This window comes from Calonectris borealis, chromosome 1 (genome assembly GCF_964195595.1).
Source record: "Calonectris borealis chromosome 1, bCalBor7.hap1.2, whole genome shotgun sequence".
In the NCBI taxonomy this organism is placed as follows: Eukaryota; Metazoa; Chordata; class Aves; order Procellariiformes; family Procellariidae; genus Calonectris; species Calonectris borealis.
Window position 1 is genome coordinate 54,342,342 of NC_134312.1, and position 21,444 is coordinate 54,363,785.

Here is a 21,444-nt window from a genome sequence, read left to right on the forward strand (position 1 = left end):
ATAGCCCTCCTACTTCAAAACATCAGCATAATTATAGGCAAATTATTTCAGACCTGTTTCCTTCAGGAGTTTCATGAATCCTTCTTTGAAGCCCAAAGTCTGGCCTGTTATGGGGGTAAACTCCAGGGGTAGACAGCCCCCACCTCTCATCCTGGGTGACAACTGAATGAGTCCAGGGAGCTATAACATGGCCGCCTCATGTTTTAACACTTACCGTGGCAGCTGTTCCCCACAGCCAGAGCCAACGCAAGAGCTGCGTGTCCCAGGGGCTGCCCCGCTGGCCAAGCATACGGGAACATCAGCCCTTCTGGGACCCAGCACTTGGAGAAGAGCAGTGGCTCCTTCTGCGTGGAGGGATGTTCTTACCCAGCTGGGGCGCCTGGTCACACAGGTGCAGGGTAGCTGAGATGTCCAGCACTGTGGTTGGCGATATGCTGGTGGCAGTGTTGGTGAGGCTCTCCAAGGCTGGTGCCTGCACAGCAGGCAGGGGCTCTTTCCCAGCCAGGCGGTTATCTCGAGCTGAAGGCTTCGCCCTGGGCCAGCTGCTCCCTTCCCACTGTTCCGGGAGTGACTGCGGGCCCCTGCAGCAGCTGACGTGTCTCTTGCTGAGGAGAGGACCGGAGCAGGGTGGCATGGCGAGGAGAGGGCAAGCTGGCACCATGGGCACCTCCATCTTCCCATGCTGCTTCATTATCCTGCTCACCAGGGGCTCCCCAGCAGGGTGTGCTGGAGACGGCAGCTCTGCATCCCACAGTAAGTAAGCTTTCCTCCTGGTTCATGGAAAAGGATGGGTCTGCCGAGGGAGTCCTCCTTATGGTGGGTCTCCTTACCCAGAGTGTGCCGTGCAAGCATGTTGAGCTTGCAGGAGAGGTGTGTGGGTAGGCATGTAAAGGGTGCGATGCTTGTGTGTGCGTTGGGGAACCCTCTTTGAGCTGCTCTTTTTGTACCCTCTGTCCGCCCCTGACCTCTCCTCTCCAGGCACAGCCGGCACTGCAGAGAAACCTGTCCTGTTGAATGACATCGTGGATGCCGAAGCGTTCATCAGCGGTGCGGAGGTGGTGGTCATTGGATTCTTCCAGGTGTGTTCATAGCACCTCCCCTCCACCAACCGTGAGCCCTATCCCACCCTGACGGGAATATGGGGCTGGATGTGGTGTAAACACCTTCAAAAGGCAGCTCCTGTCCTGACAGGACATGTGTGATGTGTGACAGGCATGTGGAGGGATTAGGTGACAGGCCACAAGGAGAACACCGGGAACTTGGTCTGTGTATGGAAAGGGAGATGGAGCAAGGGAGGATGGTGAAGGAGGTCGTAGGAGCCCTGGAGCAGGAGAGAGGGAAATGCTGCAGGGGAAGCAAAATGGGAATGTGGGTGGCAGAGAAATAGTGCTGGTAAAGGGTGAGTGTTGAATTCAGCCAGAAGTATTAGAGTGACTGATGGGTATGTGCCCTTTGCTCCCGAAATGACATGAATATTCTTCCTTAGGAAACAAGACCAAAATATTTATTAAGTTAGAGCACCATAAAACAGAGGCTTCTTTAACAGGATCCTCATTATTTTTAAGGTCCCCAAGCTGCACCTTTTTCTTCCTTTTCCTTGAGCTCTGCCCTGGGTTTCTGCTGCCCACACACTACCTCATGGCTTCTGACAGAAAGATGTCATTCTTTCAAAAACAATTCCTTTCTGCAAGCTCCTTCCTCCTCCTGTCCTGTGCCTGAGGCTGGAGGGCAGCCTAGGGAGAGCATCATGCCCTTGGTGTATCTCGCATCTTGCAGCTCACCACAGAGCGAGGACTGATGGTGCTGCCTGTGCAGCGTGGGCAGCAATAAGTGTGTGAGTGCTTATGCCCGGGGGGCCTTGCTAAGCACTGATCACAGAGCACCAGCCGCCTCGCCTTCAGCACCTGCAGGCATTCAGAGCTCCTCAGGGCTTGCTCTTGCAGTGCTACAGTCCTGCAAACCAGCGAGGCAATCTGCACACGCAGAACAAAAGTGCTCAGACGCCTCCTTCCCCCAGGGTAGCTGGCCAGGGTTGTGGCAGGGCTGTACCCAGGGCACAGAGCCTCACGCCGATCTGCAGCAGGGATCGTGGCTTCTTGCCGGGCGATGCAATGCAGGGGCATAACCGTTGGTGTCTTGTGCCATCGTGGCCTCCCTCCCGCTGCAGGATTTGATTCATCAGAGTCAAGAGGCAGCTGCTCCCATGCAGCACGCGGGGTCCCGGGGCAGAGAGGGATGGCTGTGCCGTCCTGCAGCATGGGGACAGCCCCAGCTGCCAGGAGCACGGGGCAGCAGCCAGCGACGTGTCGGGCATTCAATGCCTGAAGCACGACAGGGCTGCATTTAAACAGTAGATAAAGACGTATGTGTGCCATGAGGGCTTGTCTTGGCCCTCCGCCTGAGAGAATATTCATCTGAATAATGTCCACGTTCTCTGTTTGCCATAAATTATTTCTCTGCTGCAGCCTTTCAATTCACTGCAGAATGCGGCTCGGCAAGCTCCCCGTATAATGAGCACGGCCTCCCTGACTGGGAACAGCATGCCATGATGGAAAAACAGCACACTGCTCCAGAAACCCATGTGTGTGCGAGAAAGGGCCATGCTTGGCCTGATTAAACCCCAGCTTTCCCAGGAATGCTCCAAAACTCAGTGAGGTTATTCCCACCCCAGGCTTTAGCACTCTCACCAGCGCCATGTCGATGCACTGGCATTTCCGAAACAGATCACAAGAGTTGTTTTTCTTTTGAACGAAGAAGGAATTTTGTTTTCCATTCTCTCTGGGCTCACAAACAGCTGAGCTGACAGTTCAAACCAAAAAGAAAAACAATCCAATTTCCAAGCAGAGACTGTGTCTTGAGAATTTAAATCCAATAAGTAGACGTATCAAAAGTACATCACTCAAAAGAAAAGTTGGGAAAGCGAATAGCAAGAGAGGCTTTAATATGGGCTAAGGCTGTAGCTAATGCTCTCACTACAAAAAAGAGAATGGACCTCAAGTTACTGAGAAACTGCACATTTCTATCCTTCGATGTATCTGCATTAGCTACTTTTTAAAGGATATTTTTAAGGCACCTTTTTACAAGGAACCAGGATACTGCTAATGTGTTTAAAAATTGTAAACCCCTGACTCCAGAATCAAGGTTATCTTAAAAATTATGTTTTCATATATTTATTATACACACACACATATATATATGTATATATATGTCTGTGTGTATATATGTATATATGTATTTAAGCCTGCTACATCCAGATTCTGGGTTTCTCCTCTCCCTTTTAAGAGCTCTAGGGCTTCGCATCATCACAGTGTTACCTGTTAGCGTGGGAGTAAGAAGTGAGGTTTAAGAGAAATCGAAGGCGAGATCCCCGGGGTGCCGCATCTCCCTGCCAGCTGCGGCTTTCAGACCGGCAGCGCGCTGGGCACCGCCGCCTGGTGACTTCCCCGATTTTGGGAGGAAAGGTAGTTGGCGGGGCGGGGGCGGGGGGATCTCTGCAGCATCCCGGCCACGCAGGCGAGGTGACAACGGGAAAGACGCTTAGCCCGGCGGCCCACGGCACCCCGCGGCCTCCCCCGCCCCGTCCCTCTCCCCGCTCCCCCGGCGGGGCGGGCGGTTCTGCCGGGCGGCCGGTAGGTGTCGCCCTGGCGCCACCTCCGGGCGGGCGGGGGCGGGGCGGGGCTTCCCGGCGGAGGCTCCGCCCCTCACCCCCCTCCCTCTCTCTCCGCAGGAACCGCAGAGCCCCGCAGCTTCCCGGTTTCGCCTGGCGGCCGGCCGGATCCCGGAGGTGCCCTTCGGCCTCAGCACCGGCCCCGCGGTCCTGTCCCACTACGGCGTCGCGGCGAACACCGTCACGCTTTTCCGCAGGGTGCGTGGGCCCGCGGGGGTGGGGGGCACCCACGGCGCCGCCGCTGCCGTGGCCGGAGGATCTGGGGAGCTACGCCGGGCGAGCCGCGGCTGCCCCCGAGCGGCTCCCTCCCGGGGAAACACGATGCCGTGCAAAAAGCAGTATCTACAAAATTAACGCTCTGCTTGAGGAGTTCCCCTGCCCGCTGGTTTTGGTGAGAGAGGCTCTAGGGCAGGCGCTTAAAAACTGCCCGCAGTCACGCTACAGAAGAAATGAAATCTCCGGGTAGCAGTCATAAAGAAGAAGATTAAAGGTGCTCATCTCTCCTTAGAGCAAGCCAAAAAAAGTCACTCTGCCTGTCCACCTAAAAGCACATCTGCAGAGCTTCCTGCCCCAAAGAGGTCTTTTGCTTTTCACTTGCAGAGCGCCTATCACTAAGACGTGCAACATATATTGCACCTGATGAGATTCTCCATTTTAAGATCTCTCATGGATCTGATCCAGCACCCAGTGCTTTGCAAAGGACAGTATCTGTATTTCTAAGTGACCTGCCTGGAGTTCAGTGTTACTTGCATGGGGGTTTCCATGGGTTTGGAAAGGCTCCTGCGACACATGAAAAGCATCTAGAGGCCATTTTACAATGGATCAACACAGCAGGCTTGATATCAAATCCTGCCAAGTGTCACTTCAGACAGGCAAAGCTGTCTCCCTGGGTGCACAACTTCCATCGTGACTGAAACCAGATCCAGACTGAGTCTCTGCAGTTACAGATGCTCTGTCACCAAAAGAAATCCCAAACGCTCTCATCTGTCTCCTAGACCATGGTTTGCAGAGTTATTCTCCAAATACGCTCTAAATGGGCATAGACCCATTAAAAATGTTACTTTGCAGTTTCTTAGGGATGGATGCTGTGCAAGTTCAAATCTTTGTTGACTCCAGCTGTAAATGCTGGTGCCTCACTGAGTTTGAAGCTATGTTTGCTGAAATTTAAGGAGACAATATTGGGAGGGGCCGTGTACTTGCTTCAAGAGTACCAACAAAAGCTAAGAGCAAGTATTCTACTGGTTATACCAATTTCCTCGTGTTGCCCCTTCTCACACGAGTGTGGCACTTGAAGACTGGAGAGAGATGTGTATCTGAGGAGGAGAGGGGCCCTCGGTAGCACAAGATGTCCTAAAAGCCCGTGAAGTGTTGTGTCACCAGAGCACATGGGGTGGGGGCGGGGAATGGGGACACACTATGTGTACTAGGGAAACTAAATGTGGCAGCTTGGCCAAGTTCTAGGTCTGGGTTGTACAAAGATTGGACAAAGCCAGTTTGTTCCCCTTTCTTTCTCATCATTTCCTGCACTGTGTTTACCACTGGCATTATCCAAATAATTCAAGGAGAATGATCTAAGAGTGAGCAATAGGTAGGCAGGTCCTTTTATTTAACCTTTTATTTGCTATGTGCAGATGTTGCAATCTGAAGCAACACCCATCTCAGTTTTGGTTCTTAGTCATGGTGGTTTTCTTCCAAAAATATTGAAAAGATCCTTTGTTTTTGCACTGTGGCAGATAGTGAGGATGACTGCATTGGGAGGGTGTTTGATAAAAGAAGTGTCTGGATTGTTGGAATTTGGATTATATTGAATATTCTTTGTTCACAGTCCAGTTTTTGCAGCTGAACTTTTGTTTAGTAGGAAAAAAAACAGAAAAAGAAGAAGAAACAAATACACTAGTCAGGTTCAAATGTAGTTGACAATTCACTTGTCTAATTGTCAGTTTTTCTTAAATTAAGTTATTCAGAGACATTATTTTTCCTTTTATTCTGTGCTGAATACTGTGTAGGAGTAAGAGGTCAGAGATAGAAAGGAAAAGAAAAAAGAACTGAGACAGGAACTTGGAATCAAATACTCATGAAGAATACGAAGATGCGTGACCAGGATAGCAGTGAATCAGAGGCATAAAGCCATTTTTTCATTGCTTTTGTAGAGTATGAAACACTTACAATGCTTAGATGTTTAAACCGTAATTACAGAAGTAGGAGGGGCTGCTGTCAACTGGTGAGGCTTCTTTGCATATAGTGGAGAGAAACTGATTTATTCTAGTGAGGAATCTGGCCTGACAGACCTAAAAAGAACATAATTAACAGATGCTAACAAGCTAATTATATGGAGTGATAAAGACATTTTGACTGGAACTTCAACTTTGAGATGCTGGCTCATTTTCCAGCCTTATTTTCTTAAAATCATAAATGTTGAGCACAGATTTAAGATGTTATTATCCCAAAATGGAAATCAGGTGTTTCCAGAAGCCCATGAAAGTCAAGAGAAGACTTTCTGTGGAGGCCGGGGTGCTTTAGATTGGTTCCTAAGGCCTGTCTGATCTCACTTGCCCAGGTGTTGCACTGGCCTGATCTCATTTAATTGAGTAGAGCTGCCCTTTCATTTTATGCAGGAGGAAAATCTAAGAGAGGAATCAGGCCGCACAGTCTGAAAAGCACCAGACAGGGCACTATGGTCCCCTACCAGATCAAAGACCTTGCCAATGACCACAGAACAGCAAAAAGGGCTTTAGATGTCTGCACACCACTGGAAAAACCAACACAAGCACTTTCAGAGGTCGTACAGATGCAGAGAATAAAATCTGGGGTATGCATGTGGACCTTCCCTCAGCCCCAAGAACCTCATTGAACACGTGTATCAAAGGTCTTCAGATCTCAAACTATTGTGTGTCACAGCCCAGCATCCCCATGGCTCAACTCAGTCATGTCCTGCGGTGGTACTGCACAGCAACTCTGCCCCTTTGGGTGGTTTAGCTATCATTCAATGGTTGCCTGCTTTATTTCTGTTTGCCGGCTCACGAAAACCTCCACAAAATCACATTGTTTGGGTGGGGGGTGGAGTGTGGGGAGGTGTGTGGAAGGATGGATTTTCCTCTAAAGCTAAAATATGCTGGGCTTGATTTTTTTTTCTTTTTCTTTCTGCTGTACTGGAAAAAAAATCCTCTTTTTATTGGAGAGATTTCCTGCTTACACAATGTTTCCAGGAAATCCATACAGACCCATGCCAATGTTTATTACTTGTAGAAGAAACAGAATAAGCAGATGAAGATTTTGGAAAGGGATGTAAAGCCAAAATCGATGCGAGGAGTTAGGCTATTTAATGATCTCTCCCTACAACGACTAGAATAGTTTATCAATTAATCCTCCCTGTCTCCAGTGCATCAGGAGCTGATATTGTAGGGATGTCTGGAGTCCTTAGTGACTTCTGTTATGCCATGAGTTTGCCTTGTCCTTGGGAGACTGAAGGAGGATCCTTATCTTGAAGTGCAGGCTGGTCTCTGTAGGTTCTGGCCTCCAGAAGTCGTGATTATGTGGTGGGGGGAAGAGGATCGTGGTGTCCCAGGGGGTGGGTGTCTCTGTGAGTGAGTGCCATCAGTGCCTCTGGAAGGGACGCTGAGAGGAGAGGACAGCTGTGACTGTAGGTTGTCTTTGCGTGTCTTCAGGTAGACAATGACCGGAGGGATCTGGATGTGAACAGCAAAGATGTTGATGCTGAGAAGATGACTCGTTTCATTCGGATGAATGAGCTCCGCCTGGTGACAGAGTACAACCCTGTGGTAATTACCAGTTCCCCACAGCCCCCACCTTGGCACTTGGCCTCCTCCTCATGGGCACCCTCTGGCCCAAGAATTTGCACTCTTGCAAGATGTGTGTGATGGTTGAGGCAACAGTGTGGATCGGGTCGGGGAAGCCACGCAGCTCTTCGCTGCTACTCCATTCGGGGACTGGAAGCAGATGCTGTGCTGGGGCATGCGAGTGGGGTGGGGAGAGGAAGGGAGGCATGGCAGTGCCTTTAGCTTTGCAGTAACTTTGGGGTGTTGATGGGCAGAGAGCTCCATTTCTTACCACTCCTGTCGGCAGTGCTGCTTCCTCCCATGGGCATTTGCCATGTTGTGCCATGCCTGCAGACCCTGCTCAGCCAGGATCCCCTCTCTTTGGCTGAGAAGCTTTGAGAAACATGGAAACTTGAGTGACCTACTCTCAGAAGGCAGGCTTTTCTTCATCACCCAGCACATAGGGCTTGACGTAAGCTCGGCTATTTGAAGGCATATTCCAGAGCTGGTTGGAAACTTCCCAAGCAAAATTTTTCCCATCCCCTCCATCCCTTACTCCAGAATTCATCAGTTCAGCAAAAGAAAAATATCAGACATAGGATGCTTCCATGTTGGCCATCTTCATTAGCTCACCCATCTGACTGGCAGTGGCAGGGTCCCAGTGCTCCTCCCTGCTATAGAGGGTGACCAAGGATTTAGGCTTCTCTGAAATCTCAGCAGTTCACTGGGCTCATTGCTGTGGAGTCAATAGGTCTTAGAAGCCCCCATGGCTGCAAGGCTGAGACTTTATCATTGCTGATGGGGTCTTTTGCGGACTTCTGGATAGCTACAACAGTGCTGACCAGGCTCAATTTAATCAAAGGAGAATGGCCCAACCTGTTTCAAAGCTATACCTTTTCAAGCTGATGCCAAGGATCAGCAAAGAGGGCTGACTCATTCCCCAGTTCAGGTGCAGCCCACCAGTAGAGAGAGCATTTTGTTTTGGAAATGTAACATTTTGTTTCCAGAACGAAATACTGTAGAACTTCTGTGTGTGTTTTTTCTTTAAAAAAAAAAGAAGTGGATTTGTTTTTTCATCTTGATAAGGGATGTGAAAAATGCATTTCAAAATCACAGAATATTTCCTGCCCCACTGTCCTCACAGCCCTTTGAGAAAACCCAGATCACATCAGTGGGGATGTTGTTGTTAGCTTTATAATCGCCGAGGCCTTCTGAACCCTTGGAGCCTCTGCTGCATCTTTTGGCAATTTATTAGATCATGATTCTTTCTTCATGTGTTTCTGCTGATGCTTTGGACGTTGGCTTCATGGCGTCCTGTTCGGCACCCAGGCTGTCTCCGTGACTGAGAAGTCCTGAGCAGTTCAGCCGGTCCTCTCCACCCTGACTGGCAGTACACGTGTTATTCCAGGTTTTTTTCCAGACACTCCGGAGTCCCATCAAGGTGCTGCAATTAACAGTGCCTCCTGCAGTCTCCAGCCCAAAGCCCTCCCAGCTCTGCTTAACTAGCTTGTTCTTTCATAAATATTTATTCCCGGTGCATATGCTGTTTACATCTAAGAATGCTGCCAGTCAGCAGAGGCTGGGGTCACAGGGATCACACTGAGTGCTGCCAAGAGTTTCTCTCCCCATCCTGGGGCCCTTACTGTTTCTCCCACATACATTAGGCATTTTTAGGCAATGCTTACCCTGTGGGCTTTCCAGGAGAGCCAGATGTGACCTGGCCATGTTAATGAGCTCTGCTGATTGCTCTTGCACAAGGTTGCGTGGACAGGCACACCTTTGTGTGGAGCTGCCGGAGGAACTGCTGCTCCATCCCTGCCTGCTCTCAGCCCAGCCTTGTTGTGGCCCTTGGCGCTGGCCGGCTTCACCCTCACCTTCAGCCCCGTCCTCTCCCATGAGGTCTTCCAATGCTCTCCAGCCTTGGTTTGCATCCCCTCTACTCTCCCCTGCCCCATTTGCACACCACCAGAGAAGAGAAGGGATACAAAATGTCTTTTAATCATTAAGCTAATGGCAGAGTCCCGGCTGCCAAAAACTAGATCCTTTGCAGTGTATGGCCCTTGCCGGCGTGCACTCCCTGACCCCTCCCTTATTACTCCTGGAGCGTGTGGAAACTTCCTTCTCCCGCTGGCGGGGAGCTGCACAGTCTGTGCCTCCGTGGTTTCGGGGGCACGGGGGAGGCAGCAGGTCTGGCCCGGCTGCTGTTTAGTTTGAGGGAGAGGCTGCAGGGCTGTGGGAAGCAGGCGGAAGGAGAAGCGAGACGACGAGTGAGTGAGTGCCCGGAGATGGTGCGGCAGCTTCTTGGGCAGTGCCAGCCCTGTCTCCTCACAGAGGGCCAGTGTGTGCTGCCCGCTTGGCCCCTGCCCAGGGGATGAGGGACAGCCGGCTCCAGGTCTTCTCCCACTGTAGGACTGCAGAGGCAATTTTAACCCTCAGCACTCTGGAATGCCCAGGGCCCTAGGGTTGCTGAAACTCTGGACTCATTCCCATCCTACACACAGCCTAACGCTAAAGAAAGGAAATAAGGGGAGACACCAACCCTGACACCACAAATCCTTCCCACTTTCTTGCTCCCATTTCGGCCGGGTGCTGGACCTCAGTGATTCAGGGCACCCTGATGCTCAGTATTTGCTGGCCTTCCCTCTCCACTTGCTTGCCCCTCTAAACTTCAGCTTGCTGTATCCAGGCAGTCCCCCTGCCTAGTCACTGACTACCCTGAAGCCAGTGAGGAACCCTTGTGGTCTTCAGAGTCTTGTCTCGGGAATAAGCAAAGCCAAGAGGTTAAGCGCTTCTACAAAGAACCCAGATTGGATCCCTCCTGCTTTAAAGAAAGCTGTCCTGCTTGTGAGGCTGATTTGCAAAGAAATCTCAGCTGAGACTTGAGGATTGATGTCCCTCTGGCAGTGCATCCAATGCAGATTGAATGTTCTCAATCTCCTTGTCTGTGTGTGTTTCTTTCTCTGTCTGTGGTGGCCGTGTTTTCGGCAGACAGCAATAGGTGTGATGCAGAGTTCGCTCCAGCTTCACCTCCTCCTGATCACAGACAAGATGTCCCCAAAGCACCCCAAGCGAATGCGCAGATATCGGGCAGCAGCAGAGCTCTTCAAGGGGAAGGTAAGTCCAAACAGAGAGGAAGGGGAGCCGTTAGGGAGAAAAAAGGGAGAACAGTGATTTCTTCCGTGGATGGGGAGCGCATAATCTCCTTCTCTGTGCATTAGGGCAGCAAAGGCCAAGTGGCAGGAAAAGAGGATTAGCTGGATAATTAAGTGGAGGGGTTGGATCTGTTCACCTTTTGCCACTTTGCCTCCTTGTGGGGGAAAATATCCTCTGTATCCTCTGCTTCCTTAGTGGGACATTATGTACTTCCTTGGTTGTTCCCTTGCACTGGGAGATGACAAACAGCTGCTACACTTCAGCCTGGCAATGGTTGCATTCCACTGGTGTGAGAGGTGATTTTGTATATACAGCCTGCAAGATGCCAAGGAGCATTATATAAGTGACCAGACAGCAATTAATGTCACCGTGCTTCTTAACCCTTAGCCTTCTGGTTGGATCCTGGGGAAATAGATGTTTTACAGGAGTTGCAAATGGGTTTGTCTGATTTCCCACACTAAGGTGATGGGATAGATGCGGTCTTTCAGAGAAATTTTGCTTGGTTCCCACCCCTCTGTGGGCAGAGCTCCCCAGGTAGTAAATCTTCCCATGGCTGATTCTCTGCCAGCAGCTGGATTATAGGGGAATTTGTGTCCAGGGAACAGAGGAGGGAACTGGCAAGCAAAGGAGGATTGGGAGCAACAGGATGGCATTTGGGGCAAGAGAGAATGGCAGATGGGAGGGGGCAGAGGATCACAGCAGCAGAGAAGGCTAAGCTGAGAGGCAGTGGAAGAGATCTTCCTGGTAGAAGAGTGGAGCTGGAAAGAGTTGGCGTTTAAGAACAAGAACATCTGCATGCATCTGTTTGTTGTAGTGAAGGGTCAGATTAAAATAACCAAGTATATCCTCATCTTCAAATGGAGGGACCACCTCAGAACTGTGCACCCTCGGAAATCTGGAGATTCGTTTATGGCAGGACTACTTTGGACCTTGCCATCTGTCCTACCTATTGGCAAGAGACCAGGCAGAAACCAGGCATCAAAGTCAAAAGGTCTCTTCAAAAGTGTTTTGCTTTGATGAATATACAGTGATAAAAGAAGTCTCATGTGAGATGTGTGTTACAGTGACACCATTATCCCTGTCCTCCATAAGCAGCAGAGTCTGATACAGGTCTCCCCCAGGCAGCTAATTCTTCTAACACAGTGCATTGCTGTTTAGCATCACTGTCCTTTGCTGATGTGGCTGCAGCCAGTTTTCTCTTCATGTGACATGTCCAGATCTGAGCAAATGTGAATAATTTTCCTAGAAATACTTCACAAAACATTGGATAAAATGTTGTACTGAAGTCCAGATAATTTATGAATTGCCAGCAAGCCAAATCTAACTTTTTTTTTATTCATACAGGCAAGTTTCCCACTGAATCAGTCTAGAAGAAGTTTGCTAGCGTAAAATATAGAGATTAAAGGTGTGGGGATTTGACTAATTATTTCCACTTTACTGCAGTGGTACTGCAGGACACATTGATGAAGGGACTTAGAGTCTAATAAGTTGTTTTTCCCAAAGGAGTGGCACTCTGAGGAGTGAATTGTGATTTGGACTGCCTTCTTACAAAGCAGTAAGAGAGAGCTAGGATCCCGCTGTTTGAGTCTTAGATCTGGATACTAAGGAGTAAGCAGAGCGATATGCCCACTTAGGTTTGTCTCCATTGCTCTGTCATGTAGAAGGACACGAATTAGTTTGAGTATCAGAAGCAGCCACTGCACAATACCATGGAAATCTCTGCTGGCTAATTTTCCTAAGTGGAATTATCTGTTGTCAGGACTACCAAGTTAACTCAGGTTTACTTAAAAACAAGTAAAGTATTGAGTAGATTTTGCCTTTTTGTGGCTCGCAGATTGTCTGTGAATAAATGTAAGATTCTTGACTTGAATTTTATTCAGGATTACCAGTGAATAATTCATAGCCTGTGGGCTGGTGGTGAAAGGCTTGTTTGTGCTGCGGCGTTAGTGCTGTGAGTGGTTCGAGCAAGGAGTCATTGCTGTGCAGTGGAGAGGTGTTCAGGCTCCCTGTGAGCACGTACCACTGCATCCAGCAGCGCTTTACAGTGATTACAGAGTGCCAGAACAGAGTGGGGAGACTTGGGGTGTGTTGCAGCTTCCCTACAAGCCAGTGAAGAACACAAACAGAGCCTCAGGAAGGTTCCCAAGCAGGAGAAGGGGCACCAATCCTTCCACATATCTCTGCTGTGCTCTGAGGGAAGAGGAGTCCTTGTCATTGTTGTCACCAGCTTGAGGGAGAAGAGAAACTTGTTGCTTGGATTGATGGAGAGATGAAGAGGAACTGCTGCTGCTGAGTGGCTAACCCCAAAGAGTGAAGAAAATCATAGAATCATAGATCATCTAGGTTGGAAAAGACCCTTAAGATCATGGAGTCCAACCGTTAATTGATCATGAGGAAGTGGTTCACCTGCCAGTTCATGGATTATGATCTGTTCATCTCTGGTTTATGATCTTTTCATTTTTGCCTGAGAGGAAGCTGAGGTGTTCAGCTGGAGGATCCATGAGGCTGTATGGTGAGGACTGTTATTTGAAAACAGCCTGAACTGCACCCTGAGCAGCAGTGAGTGTCTGAAGGCAGTCTAGATTCCTCTAGATTTTATCCTGGAACCTGGGGGCTATAAAATGCTGGAGAGGAAAGTGCAAATGTTAGATGATGCTAAGCCAGCAAGAGCTGACAAGAATAAGAAGAAATATGGTACTTTCTAGCAGACTTTGAGAAACAATTGTGGGTGGGTAACAGTGAACAGAGAGAGCTCAGAGCGCTGCAGCTGCAGAAGTGAATCCACCAGCCTTCTTGGAAGGATCCCACTGCAATCAAATATGTGCTTATTTGAGAAAATACTGCCAAGAGTCCAGGCTTTCTACTGGAAAGGAAATGTCGGGGTTTGCATTGATGAGCCAAACTAGCATAAGCATCTTCAGTTTTCTTTCCAAAGTATCAGAGTATAACATGAGAATTACAGCTGGTGTACCTCAGGAGTGTTTGCAGAAGTTTCAATAAGGTGATATTGGGAATAACAAAAGCATCTTTTGCTGCAACTGATATAACTGGTTTACACTGTCAAAATGATTTGGGTAGAGATGTTTGCAAAGTCCCTTTTAATTTATATGTACGCCTATTTAGAAATGGGTTCTGAGAAACTCCTAAGAGTCCTTCAGGAGTTCTTCCATAGAAATGAAAGGATGGTGCCCTTTCTCTTGCAGACAGTTATTCATACGCTTTTTATTTTTCTTGTGAGACATTGATGGCTCCAGAACTGAGAGAGGTAATATTTAGAGATGCCTCTTTTAGCTGTAAACAGGGGAACCTGTAAATATGGGTTGTCTATGTCACTTAACAGATATCTGCAGTAAAGTTGTTTTTATAGCTTGCTTTTTTTAATTAATGACTGATGTTTTCATTTGGTTTTGATGTACTATGTAAGTTATGTAAGAAATTACTCAAAGTTCAGAATTTGATCTTTTTGCTTATACAGTCTCCTCAAAGAATGAAGGTTGCAGCTCCATGAAGTTCAAAGGCAAACACTGGATATGGGGCTTGATCATCCTTCCTGTTTGTCTTCGTTAGAGGAAAAACTAAGCAACATCAAATTGGTTTCTACCATTGCAGTACTATTTTCAATTAACTTTAATTCCTGGGCAATAATATCATTCCATATCTTAGTATTTACCAGGAACTAGATGTTCTAAAAGCACTGGGCTAGGAATCAAATTGTCAAGACACCAAGACAGCACCAGTGTACAAAATTTTCTGAAAAAGAGCTTATTGTACGTGACAATGCACAGATAATATCATGTGTGGAGGGGAGAATTTGTGTCAGGAGTTCCTCATCCATGCAGGAGATCGTTCACTGCCTGTAATAGCAGACCTCTGAACACAGGCAAGAAGATTGCTACAAAATGAAACCATTTCATGGAAATCATTTCAGAATGAAAAAAACAGCTATTGTACAGAATAGTATGAAGTAGAAAATGAACTTTCTGTTTGGGATGGAACTACCTGGTTTCTGGCAGTGACATAAGAGTTGGCATCATAAGTGGAATTTGTTTTGGTGAATTATAGCTTTGGTAAGTTGTCTGAGCAAAGGCTTTAGGATCTTTTCAGCACTGGTAAAGAAGGACAGGCATGTCCTTCCTTCCCTTCTAAAATAGGTGGGATAAAGTGCCTGTCACCATTTATTGCAGAGGTTACCTAAATGACTGGCCAAGACAAGACTAAGATCTAGATGGCAGAAGTTAGGCAAGGTGAATCTTGTCTCATGGTCAGTATAATTTTCCATGGTCACTGCATTAATTCTTTATGATTAGAGTTGGCTGGGGATCTCTGAACAAAATAAACTCCTCATGAGAAAATGCCAATTCCACCAGGTGGCATCTATCGTGGAAAAGTCCCCATTGAGAAACCTGCTTGGTTTCCAGCTGCTGAGGAGACCAGGCTTCCAGTGCTTGTGGCCTCAGTACCAAGGCACCTTACAGACTGCCTCACGGGTGTGACTTTGAGGCCACACAGGCCTTGTCAGGACCCCTGGAGCACATCCAGCATAGGATGCATGGCCTGTCCTTTTGCTGAATGAGGATTCATCCCACGTCACAGCACCTACCAGGAATGTGTCATTCTAAAACGCATGTGATTGATAGGCATTAAGGTGTCTTCTTTCAAGTGACAGTGGACAAATGCAATTGCCGTCTCTCCGGTATTTTGGGCATATAAGAGGGGAAGGAAACTTTTGCTGTACTTTTGCACCCTGTAACTCCATGAACCAAATGTGAGTCATTAGAGAGATCCAGGTCAGGAACTGTGAATGATGATATCTCAGCCTTTCTAGCTGAGGGGCCAGTTGTTTGTGGTTTTGTTTTCTTCTGTAAGGAAGAAGGTGTTTGGAGTTCTAAACCCCAACCTTTTTATTCTTTTATTCTTACACTATTCTTTGTATTCATGGATGAAATATGTACAGCTTTTTACTTTTGGGATTTTTAACAAAGGCTGGAATCTTGATAAAGTGAAGAATGTTGACTAACATTTATTTATATTACCATTTTAAAATGATATTCATCTGTTTTAAAGGTGGAGGAGATTTTGTATAGAAAGTGACAACATTTAACAACCTAGGTTGTTAGTGCTTTTTTGGATTAACTTCTTGTTTAACATTTGATTAAAAAAACGTTGTCTAGTGAATCTTTCATAGAGAAAACCAAAAGCTGGTGAATTGACTAGTGAAAATGTGATACCATTTCCTGTACCAACCCTCTGAAATTGCTTCCCTCCAACACCGGCTTCTGTTTCCAGCTTGCTAGTTGGAAGGAGAGCCCTAAAACATAAATATTGCTGCTGCAGCTGAAAGCCTCTTAGATCAGGTCCTTACACCTGTGACCCTTAGATTTGTGACCCTTTTCTAGCCTGGTGTTTTATCCTACAAAATGATGAATTTAGCACTCTGGGAGAAGTCCCCCACAACCTGTCTGCTCACTAGCTTGTTGCCCTTGGGGCACAGTTGACTTTTGGAAAGTGTTTCTGTATTGCAGTGATTAACTGCAGTTAAACCTTATACCAGCCTAACTATCCCTCCTTACCATAGGCTGTTGCCTAGGAAAGTTTCCAGATATATTTGGTTTTTTATAGAACATAAATTTAATAAAGTAAAGAATTTGAGATTTACTAAGTTTATTTTTAGAGAAGAAAAAATTTTTGAACTAACTTGAGTGTTCTTGATTGGAAAGAAAGAAAAACATGAGTCACAGCCTGGGAACTGGGCACATCATCTTCACATTGCATTACTTTTCTTTTTTTAAATTCTTTTTTCTTGTGTAAGTTAAGTCATATCCATGTTTATAGGTACATTGAATATGCTAGGCCCAGTAGACTGAACGGGATAAAGAGAAGATAAAATGATGCATGTTAGCTGGATGTTTGTTTCATTGACTTGGATGTCACCTGCCAAAGGATTCTATTTAATCAGGTGACTGATTAAATTTTTCAATTGCTGTATTTATTTTCTTTTATAAAATTTATACATAATGTTTGTATTTAGTATTAACAGACAATTTAACAAAGATTTTTGAGATAGCTGTAGATTTTGTTGTTAATTTTTCAGATTCCAAAATTTTAAATTTGTACCAATTCCTACTGCACCTGTAAGATCTCAGTTGAAATTTACTCTTAAATAAAATCATGGAGTTGGTCACCAATTCTGATAAATCCGTACTATTGAATCATCCTGGCAGAATCCTAATCCTTGGCTTGATCTCGCTCTCCAAGGCTATTCGGGAGCCCAGAAAACTGTAGGTCATTCTCATCCTGGCTTATTTATTGTTCAGCTTCTCTCCCCAGGTCTGAACAACCCTCCACTGAGCTGGGCTGTGCGGACATTGGTGTCTTGCCAACAACTCCTGTTTTCCAAATGATTGCATCTTCATTTCTGTTCACTGCAGCTCACTTAAATACGTCGTTTGTGTATGGTACTCTCATGTTCTTATCCTTGCAGGCTCCTGCTGCCCTATACTTCACTCCCACATTCTTGCAATTGAGTTTGATTCTCCACACACCAAAACATCTTTTTACTCTGCCACTCTGGGTCTTGCATGGATGTGAGTATCTTATCCAAATAACATGCAAGTAGAGGAGTCAGCTTCTTTTACATGTGCTACTAAAGTAAAAGACATCTTATTTCCCCATTTATTAAGAGAATAGAAGTGGAGACTGTCTTCCTGCCATACTGTAGATATGTTTTTAAAGAAGGTGAAAGAAGACATTTTGTTTAGTAGTGTAAGTCTGGACTTGACAAAATACAGAAAAATGCACTGCATGGAGCAGTTAGATTGTGGCAGAAGAAAGCGTTGTCCTAACAGAGTATGGTAGGTTTTCTCTAACTCTTTATAAAAATATCACTGTTAATCTTCATAGGATCACTGTTTGGGGATCTGTTCTCTCTCTCGGTCTGCGTTTTGCTCATGTTTGCTCTCCTATTTCCATCACAGATTCTCTTTATCCTGATAGACAGCAATTTGAAGAGCAATGAACGAATAGTGTCATTCTTCAAACTGAAGAAGTCCCAGCTGCCAGCTCTGGCTATATTCCACTCACCAGATGAGGAGCAGGATGTGTTGACTCTGGATGAAGTCTCCGTTGAGCGTATACAGGACTTCTGTAATCGTTTCTTACAAAGAATGCAGAAGGTAAAGAGGGACTCCTGTACAGTCTACAGGAAGCTGGGATCTTATAGGACGATGCTGTTGCTCACAAGGCTCTTGAAGAAGATGACTTCAGTTCCTTGAACTCTTCCCCACCCCTGCCACCTCCTCTTTCATTTTCATTTGCACCTGAATATCAGAAAAGCATTAGATCTAGAGCAGAGCAGAGATGGATGTCTTTGTAGAGCCTCTTTCTTCATTGACCTGTACCTTCTAGTCTGCAGCAAGAAGGCTTCACTGACCTCTGCAACTGTATGAAGGTCTCAGTGAAATATCTATTTTCTGGGAACAGCAGCTGGGGAGACAGAGTGAAGGGTGCTTTTGGACCCTGAGAATGGGGGTGGTGGCTGGCAGCCCATAGGAGAGGATCAGACAGACAGTGGCATGGATAGGAAGGAAATCTATCAAGAAGGCCACAGAACAGAATGTACAGACAAGGGCTCAGGACTCTACCAGGGGTCTCTGCTGGGAGAGGGACAATTTAACCTCCATGTTCATTCAGTGTTAAGAGTTCTTTCTTTGTCAAAGCTCATCTTCCTATAGCACAGAGGCTTTGTGTGTCAGGACCCTGTGTTGTGCGGTTGAAATGGGATAGGCAGGGCAGTGGCATAGAAAGCAGAGGGAGGCATTTAAGTTGGTTTGTTTCCTTTTATCACTATGCTGAGAAACCGAGCAATGTCAAAACTGATTTCATGCCTCTAATGTGTTTTAGAAAGAAGACGAACCTGAAGAGAAGGCCCTCAGTGAGGAACTCTGACTCTTTCTCAGCCAACAGGATGACTGCCCAGAGTCATCTGTTTCTCGTGTATGAAGAGTTCACTGAGCCATGCAGCTCATTAATTCCTGGAATAGTAGGATTAAGGGGCCAAGTCAGTCACAGATTCCCATCTCCATGCCATGTACATATATGCTGTCTGTTCTCTCTAAGAATCTCTTCTTCCTTCTCGTTTGCTGGCTCTAGCTCTCTTTTCTCAGTACTCAAGGAGCTCTGGTATTGCCTTACACTGTGTCCTTCCATGCCACCTCTGTTGGAGCAAAGGGTGATATAGCAAAACGGCAATATCAGAGATAAAGCTTGTAGTTCCCTGAGAGATCTGTTTCCCTCATTCTCTTTGCTTTTGGTGCCATGCTGGAATCCACCATCAGCTTCTCCAGATGCTAGGAACAGATTGGTTGCTTGACGTCACATGAATTTTTCCATTTATTTTACTAAATAAAGCAGAAAGTGAATAGCTTGAATTTTTATGCAAATATGTGATTTCCCACTCCGCATGTCTTTCACTTAAGGACAAAGCCTGTGTATATCTGAGTGAGTAAGCTCAAAAATCTCCTTTCTTTGAATTTAACCAGGCTTGCAATGCCTAACCAGTCAGATTGGTTGCTAAGAATCATTCCCCATGCAATTGGACCCATCATCAACAGATATTTCCACGAGGATGAGAGATTTCTGTGAAGGTTTGGGATCAGAACAGCACTGGGTACAGCAGGTCTGAGCTGGTGCAGCATAAATGAATGAACCTAAGATGCAGATTGAGACTAAGAGGAATGGGAGCTGTGGCAGAAGGGCAGTAGAAAGTTGCATTGCAAGGTAGGGGATATCTCCACACTGCATTAGAGGGAAAGGCTAATGTCTGTGTATTGATCTCAGACATCCCTCAGAGGTCCCAGTGCTGGCATACAGGGGATGGGGACTTTGCAAGGCGAGGCGTATGAGCCATCCCTGGTCTGCTGTACTAGATGCATGCAGTAGGCTTGCCTCATACTTGGCTCAGCATCTTTTGGCATGGAGCGTGGATGCTCCTGTCAAACAGTGACTGCATTGTCTCTCAGGGCTTGAGAGACTTGGCTTGGGACAGGGAGCCTAAGAGGCGTGGAGCTGCGAAACCTCAGCCCTTTCTCAGAGATTAGCCCAAGGCGAAGAACTGGGAATAGAATGAAATTGTTCTTGCGGGTGAGGCAAACACAGCTCCCCACCACAGAGATAGAATTCAGGAGCTGGAAGCGATGCAAAGTAACTGCCAGACACCATGATGAGGGCCCCAGTAGGGAGGCTTTCAGTACAATAGAGAGGCAGGTGCCAGCCCTGAGTTAGCTCTTGCCTCTTCCATGTGGATCAAGCTGATGTCTTTCACCTCCCTAAGGCTCTGTCTCCCATGCAGCTGGACTTATCTTCCTTAGTGCTCTACTCTCCCTTCTCCTCTGCTTACCTAAAGCAAGCCCAATGCTGTAATAGTTGGTATGGGGAATGAAAATTGCAGCACATTTCCAAGGAAGAATGATATGACCAAAACAGTATTCAGGATTGTGCCTTGTGTGGGCAAGGCCGGGAAACTGTCTCCCTGCACAGGGAGCTCTCCCCTACGAGGCAGGACGGTGGGCAATATGGCGTCTCAGAAGCTCCATGGTCAACGCAATAGCCAAGAATTGTTTCCTAAATGAGGCAGTTCAGAAAAGAGCAGGAAAAGAGGGAGGAAAGGAGAGAGAGGCAAACCACCTCTGTCTGTTCAATTCTCCCCTTGTCACAGCTGAGTGCTCCCTAACCTCTGGTTTGCATGTGGCCTATGAGAACCCATGGTATTGCTTTTGGACACAGCTAGATAATAACACTGAAGATGTCAAGGGAGAAGTGAGTTTGGGGCATTACGTGCTGCCTATTTCTTTCTTCAGGCTGGTAAAAGTGGAGGCACCTGCCCTCAGCCCATAAAACTGTTTTACTTGGGTGTCCTCTCTTCTGAGCAGCCATTTCACAGTGACCTTCTGCCACTAGCATGTGGTCCCAGAAGTGGAGATGTCACCGTCATCAACTGGAGCCTACAAGGTTTTGGCCCATGGGGTGTAGTGTTCATACAACAGCTGGAGTGAGTCATCTCTGCAGACCTCTAAGTGTCTTTTTCTCTGAAGCATGAGAATGTGCAGGGTAGGTCACATATCTGCCACTGTGTTTGGTGCGTTGGATTTACAGGCTAGTCTTGGAGCTGCAAGTGAAGGCTGTGCTTCCTGGCGGCACTCCTTGGCATGGGGGGCCTTGCCTGGTAGCATCACGTGGCTGTGCTGCAGCCCCTCTCCTGCTCAGTGAGCTTACCCAGGAGATGCTGTTGGTGAGCAGAGCAAAGCATGCCCTCACCATCGGTAGGGCCAGGGAAGAGAACTGTCTGCACCAGATGACCTCTTAAATGAGTGTGTGTCTAGTGGCAATATATATGCCTGAATCCTGCTGGATGCTCTTGTGGCTTTTGTGCATTGAAGAAAGGCTGCAGAAGTACAGGAAAGATGCTGGGAGCAGGAGGCTAAGCCCCCAAAAGAGGGGAAGGGTCTAAGGTGTCAGAATGTCTCGCTGCTTTTGGCTGGTGGCTCAGCCCCTGGGTGTGGGCAGAGGTTGCAGCACTGGACTGGAAGAGCATGAATGAAGCCTCGACTTTGGTGTTGCAGTTCCCTGTGCAATGCGTGAGGCTCGCCAGGACTGCGTGTGCCCTGTGTGAGGGGCATGGTGGAGGGAGGATCAGTTGTCTCTGACCCTAGGGTTGCGTGAAGGTGTGAGCACAGGGCCTAGCCCCTCCAAAGCATTGGGGAGCCACAGGGTCTTATCCCAGACTCTGTCACACGCTACAGCTTTGAGGATCAGAGGTGGCTCACCTCACAGTGGCCCTGAGCCCAGGCAGAG

At 47.3% G+C, this 21,444-nt stretch overlaps 1 protein-coding gene across 1 annotated transcript; it reads left to right on the forward strand.

Moving 5' to 3' along the window:
• The first annotated feature begins 632 nt into the window (after window positions 1-632).
• Window positions 633-18,997, forward strand: ERP27 (endoplasmic reticulum protein 27). The gene is made up of 7 exons (XM_075157865.1): window positions 633-753; window positions 979-1,079; window positions 3,728-3,865; window positions 7,333-7,446; window positions 10,432-10,557; window positions 17,571-17,768; window positions 18,496-18,997. Exons 1-7 carry the CDS (start codon window positions 633-635, stop codon window positions 18,538-18,540), a joined length of 843 nt encoding a protein of 280 aa, XP_075013966.1. The 3' UTR covers window positions 18,541-18,997.
• Window positions 18,998-21,444: the final 2,447 nt, after the last annotated feature.